The 15404-nt window shown below is 39.6% G+C and overlaps 1 protein-coding gene across 1 annotated transcript; it reads right to left on the reverse strand.

Moving 5' to 3' along the window:
• Positions 1-434: 434 nt before the first annotated feature.
• Positions 435-5034, reverse strand: MEIG1 (meiosis/spermiogenesis associated 1). The gene is made up of 2 exons (XM_035021578.1): positions 4068-5034; positions 435-755 (listed from the first exon to the last, which is right to left on the reverse strand). The coding sequence occupies exons 1-2, from the start codon at positions 4203-4205 to the stop codon at positions 627-629; spliced, it is 267 nt and encodes an 88-aa protein (XP_034877469.1). The 5' UTR covers positions 4206-5034; the 3' UTR covers positions 435-626.
• Between the last annotated feature and the right edge of the window lie 10370 nt (positions 5035-15404).

Here is a 15404-nt window from a genome sequence, read left to right on the forward strand (position 1 = left end):
GTGATCCAGCCAGACACCCTCTGCTGGTGACTGAAGCTTCATCCTGCTGGGAAACTGGGCGCCAGTGTAAAGCACACACCTCTGATGGATTCCTCTGAGGTACCAGGTGGCTGGAGCTTTTGAACACCTCCTCCCCATCAGTCATTGGTTGAGGGCTGCTCCCAGGGGCCAGAAGCCCTTGGCATTTCCAATCTACTCAGCAAGAGGCAAAGGACTCCAGGGACAAGAGAAAGCCCTCGGGCCACAAGAGGCAGATCTGACAGTTCAAAATGGTGGTCTTGGAAAGTGGTAAAGGCTGGGGGTGGGGGTAGGGAGTATGGAACACTAACCTATACATAACTAGCCTCACCACTGGAATGGTTTCAGATGGGGCTGTCTCTTTCTGTGCATCATGGTTAGTCTATCTCAGTTAAAATAATCAGAAGAACAGGACCAAGATGGATACACCTTTAATGCTTCTGCAATTATATTTTAGAACAGAACAGGATGGTTTCATGGTTTCATGGCTTTTGTGTTTCACAGTATTCAGCTGAAGTCTGCATTTTGAATTATTTTGTAAAATGACATTTACATGATGTAGAATGAAGCAATGAAGTCTTAAGTAATGACAACACAAAGAACAAAGACTAGTAAGCATAAATTTTTACTTTGTGGACTTCCTTGTCATCACACTCCCTCTGTTTGTTGTAGTAATAGAAAGTATTGTCCCTTCTCTGGAGTTTCTTCACGTATCCCGTCTCTGGCCAACGATCTACCTGCACATCAGAAACCAGAATGCAAATACTATGATGCTGGTTTTATTTTTATATAATAATTTACTAACAAATAGTTAACAGTTTATCTCACATCCAAAAATTAAAGCATAAAATTAAATCTAAAAATTCTTGAGCTCTCAAGAGAGTATTATACATACCTCAAACACATCCTAAGTTATATCCTTATACTGCAAAATAGCTAACTTGGTGCTTGTCTCTAGATCCCAATCTCTAGATTTAAATTTCTACTCAGTGGCCAAGATAGGGGAAACATTCAAAACACTCAAAACTTTTTCTTATGTTTACAAATTATTTCAAACATTATTACTTCCTAATTTCTAAAAGTAATGCCTGAGGAGGAAATTAGGCTCAGGCCCCACTCTGAAAGCACTTGGGTGCTGAGCATTGATGTCACAACAGTGACAAATGGGACCAGCTAGACTCAAGATACCTAAAGGTGCATATGCATTCCTCAATCCATATCACAAGTTCAGCTTGAAAACCAAATTTTTAAAAGATTTTATTTTTTTAAGAAATCTCTACACCCAGTGTGGAGCTGGTCCTTATAATCCTGAGATCAAGAGTCTCATGATCCACCAACTGAGCCAGCCAGATGCCCCTTGAAACCTAATTTTTAATAGAAATTTGAGGTCATGAATTTAATCCTCCACTATCTTTTCTTACCTTCTCCCCATCTTTCTCATATGTCATATTGGTTTGCTTACTTTATCATTTGGCTTGACCTAGTTTGGACATTTTTCTCCCCTTCCTCTCCAAATTCATGTTCTACTTTCTTGATCATGATCAGATCAATACATTTCTCTTGTTGTTTGGTATATTTCTTCTGGATTCTTTAAGATCTACTCTATCATTGTCAAAACCTGACCACTCAGGTGTCATGGTCTAGATAATTGAACGCTCTTCACCACCATCTCTCCAGGCAGCTTGTCACTTCTCATATGCCCCATCCATAAATCATAACTTTCCACTGGGTTAGGAATACATCATGAATACAAAGGAATGCATGGCCTTTGTTTTCTAACAGCACATTTTCTTTTTCTTGTGTTGTCTCCTTTATTTAAGAATTAATGAAAATAGGTAGCAGCATATCAGATGAACCTTGGCAGGCTCTCTGACATTTACAGTATAGGAAAAAAATCAATGCTTCCTATCACTTAGGTCAAGCTTGCCTTTCATAGCTTCCATTGCCCCCAGCAGAGAAAGGAGGGTGTTCTCAAGACACCATTATAACTCTCTTCCTCTTGGGGCCAGGATCAGGCTCTCTTTCATTTACCAGGGTCCTAAAAAGCATCTCAACCAGTGAAGAAATAGCCTCTGTATATGGGATGAGCCTCCAAGCAGCTGTATTGGTTCTGTGCTCATCAACCCTTAGTCATTTTAAATATCCCTTGTATTTTATAATTTTTTCTTCTTGGCCTTTCACTTGAGGACTCCCAGTCGATGGAAGAAAGCTTCACTCCTGTTAGTAGAACAGAGTGGAGTGGTATGGTCCTTAAGAGCAGCTGGGGAGGTCAGTAAGCTCTAATAGTTTATGTGTCCCAAAAGGACATATGCTTCAGGTGAGGAAAGAGAAGTTTGCTCAAACCCTTCCCATCTCTGTACACTGGTAGAGACATACCAATCAAGGCAAGCATTCAGTTACCATCCTGGCCAATCTTCAAGGCCCTCTGCAAATGTCTCTGGGGGCATGAAGCCCTTTTGGGGGATTGTCCCCCAAAGGAAGAGATTTTGTCTTCCTCTAAATTCCTGCATCTTTTTTAAAGGCACACAGATTTTGACTTGCGTAAATTTTTACTGTTCATGTCATTATTAATCTTCTACTCCAAGATAATAAGAATAATAAAAGCTATCAATCATTAACACTTATCTTTCATTCACTCAACAAATTATTAAGCACTACAATGTCAGGCACTTCAAACACATGATTTCATTTAATTCCTGTAACTATTTTCTAAAGCAGACACTGCCATCACAATTCAACTGTTGAGCTCAGCCAAGTTAAGAACATTGTTCAGGATTGCTCAGCTAATGAGAAAGAGGATCCAGGATGCGGACCCTGGATAGGTTCCAAATCTGGTTCTCTTCCTACTGGCCCAATCAGTTTCTTGAGGTCAGGTACTCATATTTTTATCTCCTAAAGCACTTGGCACAGAAATTTACACATGGTAGTGACAGGGTTGAGGGCATGCTGCCCCAGAATACGCCACTTTGGCATACTGATGGTTTCAAGTTAAAGTTACTTGAGAAACCAGTGCATGAAGGACACTGACCCTCCTCTCTGTACCTCTGAAAGCAGGAAATAAATCTCACACGTGAAAGGCACCCTCCCTGCACCTGGAGGTAAACAGACATCCTTATCACCACAGACAGAGCATTCAGAGCCAAGAGGGCTGTGTAAATAAATTCTGCTTCATTTCCCCACTAATTAGTACTCAAGCCCAAGTTACTTTGTCTTGTCAGTTCTTCATACATTTATCATTTCTTTGTCTAAAAGGTATATAAATGGCCTGCTTTGGTCACTTCTTGGGTCTTATATCTTTGGGGCTCCTGTATATATGAGATTAGATGAAATTTGTCTTTTCTCCTGTTAATCTGTCATGGGTCAATTAATTATTAGACCAGCCAAAAGAAGAAGCGGAAATTTTCTCCTTCCCAACAGTTTATATCCAATTAGTTATACTGAAATGAAATGCAAGACCTCTTCAAAATTGCCAAGTCATACAGTGAATAGGCTTGTTTTTCCCTACATCACACACACACACTCCTCTCACTTTGTGGGACTTCCCCTTCAAGGAGGTTCTTTGTGTTCTCTTAAATCGGATTTTATCTCAGTCACATTATTGGGCATGGGAGTGTAATGCACAAACAGTCAGGAGTTGCTCTCTAATAGTTATCTGTCACTTATAATCTCCATAATAAACAGAATCTAACCCCTATATAATTCGGGATAAAAAAAGAAACTGGAAAGAAGTAATAGTTACACAATAAACTGAATATCTGGCAATAGAATTACCTGGGTAAGGTAAAAAGACTCTGCTTTTGTGGTTATCATCAAAGCTTTATCTGGCAGAGCATGGTTGTTCAATAAAAGCTAGAAAGTTCTTAATCTTTCCATGCTGAGGGACCACCTCTCCCTCCAGTCTACCTGAAAACCACTCCTCTGGGCCTCAGTCTCGTCAATAAAATAAGAGAAATGGAGTAGAGTTTCCATTTAGTTATTCTCTGGTTCTTTGTTTGATTTTGATACTTTTCACTGAATATTTTGAGTTCAGGTCTGTAGAGACATCTTACCATAGAAACTTGTTTCACTTGTTTATATTCAATTTCATCCCGATATCCTGCTTGCTGAAATCTGTACAGATTTTCTATCTCTTCTGACCATTTTTTGGCACGACTTATTGATTTTGGTTTCATGTCAGAACTAGCCATGGCTACAGAGGTCTTATTGCCAATTATTTCTGAAAGATGTTAAAACAACATTAATAGATAGCATAATAGTGACAATTTTGAAAGTCCCTTTAAAAATGAATACAAGTGGAATTAAAAAAAAAAACTTAGAGAGTTGAGAATCCTGTTACGCATATTAAATTTTAAACATTCAATTTCAAGATTGAGAAGGATTCATGCTCTACTTTGGAAATAAAATGAAATAAACCCTGAAAGATACATAGGGAAGTGTTTATTTCTTCATCAAATAAAATTGTATTCAGAGAGTGATGTCCTAATTCTGGTGTCCTGGGCAATAGCATACACTTTTCTGAAGTCACACTCATTTTTAACTACTCAGTAGATTGTCAAAATATCTCACCACCATTACATTTGATTATATTAAAAACTGCATCCCCCACTTTTTTTTTTCCTAAAAAGGTAATGTAAGATCAGTCTTCTCACTGTCTTCTTATTCCTCTTGCTGAGGAGCCATGTTTCCTTTCTTTCCATATCTTAACTACTTGGAGGCATCCAATCATTGCAGTTCATTCACTCAGGAGGTCACTGGAACCCTGCTCCTGTGACAGCCCGATGTGAAAAGACAGACGAACACAAAGTCCATGAAAGCTGTAAGACTGTATGATACTGAGATCATTGATTTCAAAACAATGTAAGCAGTCACCAGTAGCTTTTGAAGTTCAAATATTCAACTGAAGTACACGTAATTGTCTATTCACCAAACTTCTAGAGTCAGTTTTTCAAAGACATATCTTACAGTTTTCTCAGAGTCATCTTATTTTATTAACAAAATATGTATCAGTTAACTGAAATAAAGTGCCCAGAATTTTCACCATGATTCCTTGAATCCATTCTTCTTTTCTTTCTTTCTTTCTTTTTTTTTTTTTTTAAATTTTTTAATTTATTTATTTGACAGAGAAACACAGCGAGAGAGGGAACACAAGCAGGGACAGAGGGAGAGGGAGAAGCAGGCTTCCCACAGAGCAGGGAGCCCGATGCGGGGCTCGATCCCAGGACACTGGGATCATGACCCGAGCCGAAGGCAGATGCTTAATGACTGTGCCACCCAGGCGCCCCCTTGAATCCATTCTTCTATTAAAATACGTTTCTATTGGCTGAAATACATTAAATACGGACTTTATGAGTAGGTCTTGTAAATGAATTCTTGTTTTTAAATTTTCTTCAATTACAATGACAAATACTCATTACAGTACTACCCCCTCACCTGCAGTTTCACTTTCTAACTTGACGGCAGTCTGGAAGCAGATGACCCTCATTCTGACCTACTGTCAGAAGGTCAATGGTAGCCTAACGCTACATCCCAATGCCTATGTCATTCACCTCACTTCATCTCATCATACAGACGTTTTATCTTACATTATCACAAAAATAGTGAGTGCAGGAAAATATATTTGGACAGGCCATATTCACATAACTTTTCAAAATATATTGTTACAATTGTTCTATTTTATTATTGTTGTTTTAAACTTTATCATAGACATGTATATAGGAAAAAAACAGAATATATAGGGTTTGGTACTATCTGTGGTATGAGGCATCCAGTGGGGGGGGGGGGGAATCTTGGAATGTATCCCCCATGGATAAGGGGGAATTAATGTGTGTTGAAAAGGTCAAGAAATACATTAAAGTACAAAAAAATAAAAGTCAAAATAATCACACCAATTAGAAGTATCAATCCTTAACATCAGGTGAATATCATCCTAAACATAAGATGAGTTAGAAGGACAGACTTTAAAAGTTTTATAAAAAGGAATCTTATACTATGGACTCTGAAAAACAAACTGAAGGTTCTAGAGGGGAGGGGGGTGGGAGGATGGGTTAGCCTGGTGATGGGTATTAAAGAGGGCACTTCTGCATGGAGCACTGGGTGTTATACACAAACAATGAATCATGGAACACTACATCAAAAACTAATGATGTAATGTATGGTTATTAACATAACATAATATAAAAAAAGGAATCTTATAATAAATGCTTTCACAAGTATAACAAATTTATCTCAGCCTGGATTTAACAGGGTGGGAAGTAGGAAATGGAAATAAAATTGATGGAATTGCTAAATTTCAGATAAATATTTCTTCAATGTGAAAGACGTGGCCTAAAATTTCCCTCATAGTTAATAAAAATAGATTAATGGAGACTGTTAGGAGGCTAAGAATCATTTGTTTGAATTTTATGTTATAAGTCATGCACAAGTACCAATTGGCTCTTTTATGAAAAATAAGGGAATTGGTCCTGTGCTCCCCCCTACCTCCTGTATTTTTTTGCCACATTCTTACTTAACATTCTAAAGGTTGTGGTATTTACATTCCGTCCTGAAACCAAAATTCTCACAGTTGTTTGGGTTTAGCTCCTGATTTAAATAAATTAAAATGAAGCCATTTGAGTTACACAGTTCACTCTGATGAAAGGAGCAACTACCCAATGGATATATCATTAATATTGTTTGCATTTTTTTTCATCATGCATACCAATATGTATATTGACTAGACCAAAGAAAATTATGGTATTGTTAATATTTGACTTTTTAAAAACTTTTGACCCTTATTTATTAATTTAGGTTTAGGCTCATGTTGTATTTTAAGGCAATATGTTGTTATGTTATTGTGAATTTATGTAAAATTTGGATTACCCAACAAAACAATAAGTGAGCCATATTTCAGTGGAACCCTTGCCCTTCATTTCCATTCATTTTATTTATTTTTATTTTTTGTTATTTTTAAAATATTTATTTATTTATTTATTTATGGTTTCTTTTTTTTTAGTTTTAAATACAATGAATTAACATATAGTGTATAATTAGTTTCAGAGGTAGAGTTCGGTGATTCATCAGTCTTATATAACACCCAGTGCTCATTACATCATGTACCCTCCTTAATGTCTGTCACCCAGCTACCCCATTCCCACACACTCCCTCCCAACACCCCTCAGTTTGTTTCCAATGATTAAGAGTTTCTTGTAATTTGTCTCCCTCTCTGATTTCATCTTGTTTTGTTTTTCACTCCCTTCCCCTATGATCCTTTGTTTTGTTTCATAAATCTCACATATGATGAAATCATATGATAATTGTCTTTCTCTGATTGACTTATTTCGCTTAGCATAATACCCTCTAGTTCCATCCATGTCATTGCAAATGGCAAGATTTCTTTTTTTTGGATGGCTGAGTAATATTCCATTGTATATATATAACACATTTTCTTTATCTGTTCATCTGTTGATGAACATGTGGGTTCTTTCCATAGTTTGGCTGTTGTAGACATTGCTGCTCTAAACATTGGGGTGCATGCACAATTTTCCCAACACCATTTGTTGAAGAGACTGTCTTTTTTCCATTAGTCTTTCCTGCTTTGTCGAAGATTAGCTGACCATAGAGTTAGGGTCCATTTCTGGGCTCTCTATTCTGTTCCATTGATCTATGGGTCTGTTTTTGTGCCAGTACCATACTGTCTTGATCATTACAGCTTTGTAATAGAGCTGGAAGTCTGGAATTGTGATGCCATCAACTTTGGTTTTCTTTTTCAATATTCCTTTGGCTATTCAGGGTCTTTTCTGGTTCCATACAAATTTTAGGATTATTTGTTCCAGCTCTATGAAAAAAGTTGATGGTATTTTGATAGCGAGATCATTGAATGTGTAGATTGCTCTAGGTAGCATAGACATTATAACAAAATTTTTTTTCCAATCCATGAGCATGGAACATTTTTCCATTTCTTTGTGTCTTCCTCAATTTCTTTCATGAGTATTTTATAGTTTTCTGAGAACACATCCTTTGCCTCTTTGGTTAGGTTTATTCTTAGGTGTCTTATGATTTTGGGTGCAATTATAAATGGGATTGACTCCTTAATTTCTCTTTCTTCTGTCTCCTCAGTGTATAGAAATGCAACTGATTTCTGTGCATTGATTTTATATCCTGCAACAGTGCTGAATTCCTGTATGAGTTCTAGCAATTTGGGGTGGATTCTTTTGGGTTTTCAACATAGAGTATAATATCTGTAAAGAATGAGAGTTTGACTTGCCAATTCAGATGCCTTTTATTTCTTTTGGTTGTCTGATGGCTGAGGCTAGGGCTTGCAGTACTATGTTGAACAACAGTGGTGAGAGTGGACATCCCTGTTGTGTTCTTGACCTTAGAGGAAAAGCTCTGTTTTTGAGAATGATATTCCCTGTGGGCTTTTTGAGTATGACTCTTATGATATTGAGGTATGTTCCCTGTATTCCTACACTGTGAAGAGTTTTAATCAAGAAAGGATAATGTAGTTTGTCAAATGCTTTTTCTGCATCTACTGAGAGGGTCATATGGTTCTTGTCCTTTCTTTTATTGATGTAGCGTATCATATTGATTGATTTGTGGATGTTGAATCACCCTTACAGCCCAGGAATAAATCCCACTTGGTCATGGTGAATAATCCTTTTAATGTGCTGTTGGATCCTATTGGCTAGTATCTTGGTGAGAATTTTGGCATCCACATTCATCAGGGATATTAGTCTGTAATTCTTTTTGGTGGGGTCTTTGGTTTTAGGATCAAGGTAATGCTGGCCTCATAGAAAGAGTTTGGAAGTTTTCCTTCCATTTCTATTTTTTGAAACAGCTTCAGAAGAATAGGTATTAATTCTTTAAATGGTTGCTAGAATTCCCCTGGGAAGCCATCCAGCCTTGGACTCTTGTTTGTTGGGAGACTTTTGATTACTAATTCAATTTCCTTGCTGGTTATGGGTCTGTTCAGGTTTTTTATTTCTTCCTGGTTCAGTTTTGGTAGTTTATACATCTCTAAGAATGCATCCATTTCTTCCAGATTGCCTAATTTGTTGGCATATAGTTGCCAATAATATGTTCTTATAACTGTTTGTATTTCTTTGGTGTTGGTTGTGAGCTCTCCTCTTTCATTGATGATTTCATTTATTTGGGTTCTTTCTCTTCTTTTTGATAAGTCTGGCCAGGGGTTTATCGATCTTATCAATTCTTTCAAAGAACTAGCTCCTAGTTTTGTTGATTTATCCTACTATTCTTTTGGTTTCTATTTCATTTCCATTCATTTCAGTGGGAGGCTCACTGCTTTGTTGCTGCACACTAGATATGACCAGCAGTGAGCTGGACATGTGTGGTACAGCCTGACAATCCAGTAACATACACAACTATATATAACCTATTTTTTCATAGAAAAATGACACAAAGAAACATGAGAGGAAAAAAGGTGCAAACTTGCTGTATAAAAAGACTTTCAGAATTAGTTATGCTTGTTATATGAATTTTGGCTGTATTATATTGCCTTTATAGATGAAGCACATTTTCTAAAAGTTGTGGCACAATCATACTTTTTGTTTTACCCAAGCCATTTTTGCTTCAGGCTTGGCTTTTTGATACATAACAAAATACTTTTATATACTCATATTCATTCAAAAAGTATTTTCCTGAATGTCGTCTATGTAATCTTTTGCCACTTTCAAACAAAACAATCATGTCAACTATAAATATAAAAATGCTTTCAACAAGGGCGCCTAGGAGGCTCAGTTGGTTAAGCATCTGCCTTCAGCTCAGGTCATGATCTCATGGGTCCTGGGATTGAGTCCTGTGTCGGGCTCCCTGCTCAGTGGGGAGGCTGCTTCTCCCTTTGCCCCTCCCTGCCTCGTGCTCTCTCTCTCTCTCTCAAATAAATAAAATCTTTAAAAAATTTTTAAAAAATGCTTTCAATAGAAGAACTGTTCAATAGAAGAGCTGAACTACTGGAGAAAAAAACCCATTTTGTTCTCAGTAGAAATATGTATCCTTTAGACATACTATGCATTTCAAAACTTTGTTTTCCCACAATAGCTAAAGGGAACTTAAATGCATTTTCATCATAATAGGAAGCCCTGGGGTTACTATAACTATACTATATAGCAGTGGTGCAAATCCCACCCTCCAACTTTTTTGTCTCTCTCTCTCTCTTTTTTTTTAAAGATTTATTTATTTGTTTGAGAGAGCGAGAATGAGAGAGAGTACATGAGAGGGGGGAGGGTCAGAGGGAGAAGCAGACTCCCTGCTGAGCTGGGAGCCCGATGCGGGACTCGATCCCGGGACTCCAGGATCATGACCTGAGCCGCAGGCAGTCGCTTAACCAACTGAGCCACCCAGGCGCCCTTGTCTCTCTTTTAACTTACTTTCTACTTATTAAAAACAGAATGAAACTAAAATTGGGAAAGATCAACTTATAACTTTTCGATGAAATATTTCAGTAATCCTGGGAAATTCAGTGGCAATATTAATCCCACTAGTAACATTCAGCACTTTGAAATTTAGTGGTTTACTTTGCTGAGAGTTGTGGCAAAAAATAATTACTATAAAACACATCTGATTTTTATAATACTAAGTTGTAGCTACAGAAGCAGGAAATGGCAATGGCCTGACTTTCTAGTTTTGTGAAAATCTAATTTTATTAAACAGTATTAGGTTTATATAGGTATTCTAAACCCAGCAATATCAAACCCTTGACAATCTAAGGTTTTAATCTGACAGTAGAAGCCTTTGATGTACCAGTCATCTCAAACTCCCTTCTATGCAAAAGTCCTTTTCACTTCCTTGTTCGCTCTGAAAAGTGCTTTTTACCTTTAGTCGTATTAAAACCCCAAGAGCATTAGTATTCCTCCCATTTCTGTACCTATTTTATTCTGTTCCTAGATGCATCAGGATATGGCAAAGGAGCCAATCAGCTAACATCCCTGGGCTTGTTTCCCGAACAGTGAAAAGGTCTCATCATAAGGTCTCTTTTGTCCGCACACTTCCCTTCCCAAAGTTTTTGGGGGGTCAGTTGAAAAACAAAACTGGTTTCCCAAATATGCCTTTGTAGTCCATGGTCTAGGTATGCTAACCTGCATCTGTGCAGCATAAAGCCACTCCATGCCTTCTCCAGTCCCTCAAGCCTTTCTTCTGACAGAAATCACCAATTCTGTATGTGAATCTGCCACAGGAGGCTGAGCCGGAGAAAGAGTTTTGAAAACTGGGGGTCAAATGACTGGTCCACAGGAGAACTCTGAAAGGAGACGCCAGAATACATCAAGCCGCAGGGGGCGCGGCTTGGCCTGGAAGCTACTGGAAAATCAGATTCTGAAACTCAGGGGGTAGCAAATAAAGACCGTAGCTAACCCGGAAAATAAGCAAGAAAATCAAACCTCAGAAATCACAAAGGCGTGCCAGAGCGGAAGGGGCGGAGCCGAGGCTTCCGGGGCGGGGCCCGGGCAGGCTCAGCGGAGCGGGCGGACTGTTCAGGTCCCTCGGGACGAGTCCACCCACCGCCCCTCACCCCCGCCCCTGGGTCCAGCTCTCCGTCGTTACCCTCGCTGGCCGATCTGGAGAGGCCGAGGCACCCCGCCCGGGAGCTCCCAGGAGAGCGCGGCAGTGCTCGAGTTCTCCACTCAGGAATCCGTGGGCTGGGCAGCGAGAGGCCAACTGTCGCGCCTCGGCGACCCTCGCGTCTCCTAGCAACGCGTGGCGCGGCGGAGCGCCGAGCTCCGGCCCCGCCCCCTGCGAGCGGGCCCTTGTGCGCAGGTGCGAGGGCTGGGCTGGGCGGCGTGGCCAGTTTGGAGCGTCAAGGCTGAAGCCGGGAGGGGAAGCTCGCGGGGGCTGATTATTTGGCAGAGGAATCGGGCAGAATGTGTAACTTGCTTCTTCAGTACCAGACAGAATTCCGTTGGCGATTTTGGTTCCTGGGAGAAGGTACCTCCTATCTGTCCCGCCCCATTTCTCATTTTGTTGAAATTAAATGAACCGGTCAATTCACAGGTTAGAGCTTAGTGCCTGACAATTAGTGAACTTACAATAAACAACCTCCATAACTTAAATGACGTTTCTCTATCCTTACCTTTATCCGTATATTTAAAATATTATCGATTTACTTATAACGCCCAAATTTATTTCCTCAGCTCAGATCGCTCTCTGAATTCCAGACTTGTATATGCAACCCATATTCAACATCCACCTAGTTGTCCCAACAACCCCCTTCCAAACGTCCCCTCCCCAGCGTGCTCCTTCCACAATCTTCCCCCGTCAGTAAATGGCTCCTAGAGTCCACTCTTTGTCTTGCCCTCCTTATCCGTCACTGTTGGCTTTTCTGTTCCCAGCGAGGTCAAGCCACCATCATTTTACCCCACTCTGGTTATTGCAATAATCCCCAACAGGTATCTCTGGTTCCCCGCTAGTCTATTCTCAGCACAACAATCTGTGCAATCCGTTTAAAACATAACTTGGACTGTACCATTTCTCTGCTCACAGTCTTGCAATGGCTCCCATCTTACAGAGTAAAAACCAACAAAACCCTACAAGGGTTGCATACAACTCTTCTTCCCTTGCTCTGGTGCCCTGGATCACTCTGCTCCAGCCACACTGATCTCCTGGCTGTTCCTGGCCCAGCTTCCACATTGAGGCCTTTGTTGTGGCTACTGCATCATGCTCTCTATGCCCCTTACTATGTTCTAGTGTTTCTTCTGTCCACAGCACTTATCATCATCTATTATACTACTTAAATAGCTTCTTTCTTAATTTTATTGTTTCTCTTCTGCAAGAACATAATTTCCATAAAGACAGGTTTTGTTGACCAAATTTCTAGAACAGTACCTAGCGCACAGTAGGTGCCAAAGCAATGTATTTCGAATTAATATCTTTCGCCACCATGGCCACTAGGAAGCGGTATAGCATCGCGTCTAAAGCATGACCTTGGATTTGGATCTGGTTTCTACTAAGTTGTCACATGACTTCATGCAAGTTACTGAACCTCACTTTTCTTAACTGTAAAGGCAAAAAGTGTACCTATCTGATGGGGTAGTTGTGAGGATGAAATAACAAATATAAACCATATAGGAGAGCACCTAGAACTATATAAATGATAGACATGACTTCCACTAGAATGTACATTCCATTGCCACATAGGTTTTTCTCTGCTTTGCTCGCTGCTGTATCTTTAATGTCTAGAACAGTGTGCGGCACATAGTAGATGGTCAGGGACTATTTGTTGAGTGAATAAATGAATCCACACCATCACATTTTTTGGAATATTGTGGCAGCTTCCTATCCAGACGTCCTGCCTCAGAACTGCCTAAGTGCTCTTTCAAACTTAAATCCAGGGGCTTGCAAACTTAAGCATCAATCAGAGTCCCCTGGAGAGTGTGTTAAAACAGATTGCTGGAGAGTTCTGATTTAGTAGGTCTGGGCTGCGGGAGAGATTTTGCATTTCTGACAGGTTCCCAAATACTGTTAGTGATGCTCTTCCAGGGCCCACACGTTGAGAAACTGTTCTGATCTCACTTGTCACTCTTTTGTTTCAAACCACCCAGGCTTCTCGCTGTCACTCAAGTTAAAGTTTGAACTATTTGGCTTGGTGTCTAGTCCCTTAGCTGGTTTAGCCTTGACTTCCCCTGGTAAGTCCCTATTATTTCATTCCTTTTGATTGCAGTGCTTTGGTTAAAAGGAACTATTTGCAGTGTGCAGACTGAATAAATGCTCATTCCTGGGACTGAAGCTGTTCCTGGGCCTGGAAGCTGAACTCGAGTTTACCTTCTCTGCTAAGTTTTCTTTCTCCTTGCAGACTTGAGCTCTTCTGCTTGGTCTCCACTGTGTTCTGAGCAGGCTTCCCATAAAGCACTGTAAAACGTCTTGCATTTATTTATTTCCACGAGTTTCTACTTCTGTCAGACTGTAGGTCTTGTTCCAAGGCTGATTCCTTTATATACATCCGGGTTCAAGCACAGTGTCTGGCACTTAGTGGATGCCCAGTAAATAATAATAAAAGCTAATATATATTGAACACTTACCATTTTCTGGGACTTTGGGTAGACTTTAGTTTTTCTTAGTTGAATAATAACACTTTAATCCATCAGAGGGTTGAGGGTAGGAGGTGTGAAGAAGAGATATTGGTGATGGAGATGTATATGAAACTAATGCAAAATAAACATACATTTTGATTTTTCAAAGCCAGCTTCTGTTATGTGAGTTAGCCATGCAGTGTCTTCTTCACGCCTGTAGAGAAGGGATATCCTTGCCAATCTTGTTCACTTTGTCCACATTCTCCCATACCCTCTCCAAACATTTTGAAAACAAATCCATTGAGCAATAATTGAAATGCAATAACTAGCACATACTTAACAGCCTATAATTTTTTTTGAAGATTTTATTTATTTATTTGACAGAGAGAGAGCGAGAGAAGGAACACAAGTAGGGAGAGTGTGAGAGGGAGAAGCAGGCTTCCCGCTGAGCAGGGAGCCCGATGTGGGGCTCGATCCCAGAACCCTGGGATCATGACCTGAGCCGACGGCAGAAAGTTAATGGCTGAGCCACCCAGGCGCCCCAACAGCCTATAATTTGATAAGTTTTGACATAATGCATACACCTGTGAAATCATCACCACAATCAAGTTAATGAACTTGTTTCCTGTGCCCCCAACCAACTACTGACTTGCTTTCTGTGACTTTGGATCAGTTCACACTTTCCATAATTTTATATAAGTGGAATCATACAATATGATCTCAGACTTCCACCTTCCAGAACTCCGAGACAATTAAATTTCTGTTGTGTAAGTCTCCCAGTCTGTGGCGCTTGTTACAGCAGTTCTAGCACACAATACACTTTTTAAAAAACATGTTATCTCCTTGTATACTTCCTCATATGACATTTTATGTCCGTTATTCTGAAGGAATAGCATAGAATAAAGTAAATTTATAACATAAGTTAATTTAGATTGACAACAGTTTATAAGCGAAGAAAAATATATCCTGTAGTGATTTCCCAACAGACTTATACCTACCTCAATAACGAATTTTTTGGTATTTAACATACCCTTGGTAGCAGTTTTCAGTGCCTTTGAGACAGAACACATCAGGGACTTAGAAGTCTGAAGAGCGTAGAGTTGCAGAAAGATTCCCGAGTGCGGGATGAGGAAGCAGATCATAGCTGATGTTGGTGACTACATTTCCGTTTTCTTTATTAGCGGTCACAGGAGGAATTTCTCTTGGGATTCAGTATCCAGAAAGTTTGACTTCTCCTGAAAATCGGTACTATTTGTGTCTTGAGGATGCGTAAGGCTAGTAAGGGATTGTGGCTTCCTCTAGAAGAGCCAAATAATTGGCTCACGTCTTTCAACAGCGTGTGCATGTCTGTGGGCTGTGCCTACCCATCTTCACTGTTTTCTGACCTAT

Source organism: Mirounga leonina, unplaced genomic scaffold, assembly GCF_011800145.1.
Source record: "Mirounga leonina isolate KUSES-001 unplaced genomic scaffold, KU_Mleo_1.0 Mir_175, whole genome shotgun sequence".
In the NCBI taxonomy this organism is placed as follows: Eukaryota; Metazoa; Chordata; class Mammalia; order Carnivora; family Phocidae; genus Mirounga; species Mirounga leonina.

What these genes read in the sequence shown, in the direction of transcription:
- MEIG1 (XM_035021578.1), bottom strand. Translation starts at nt 4,205, where the DNA reads ATGGCTAGTTCTGACATGAAACCAAAATCAATAAGTCGTGCCAAAAAA. An exon ending in AAGTGAAACAAGTTTCTATG is followed by an intron (nt 756 to 4,067) that starts GTAAGATGTCTC and finishes TCTGATGTGCAG; the next exon opens with GTAGATCGTTGGCCAGAGAC.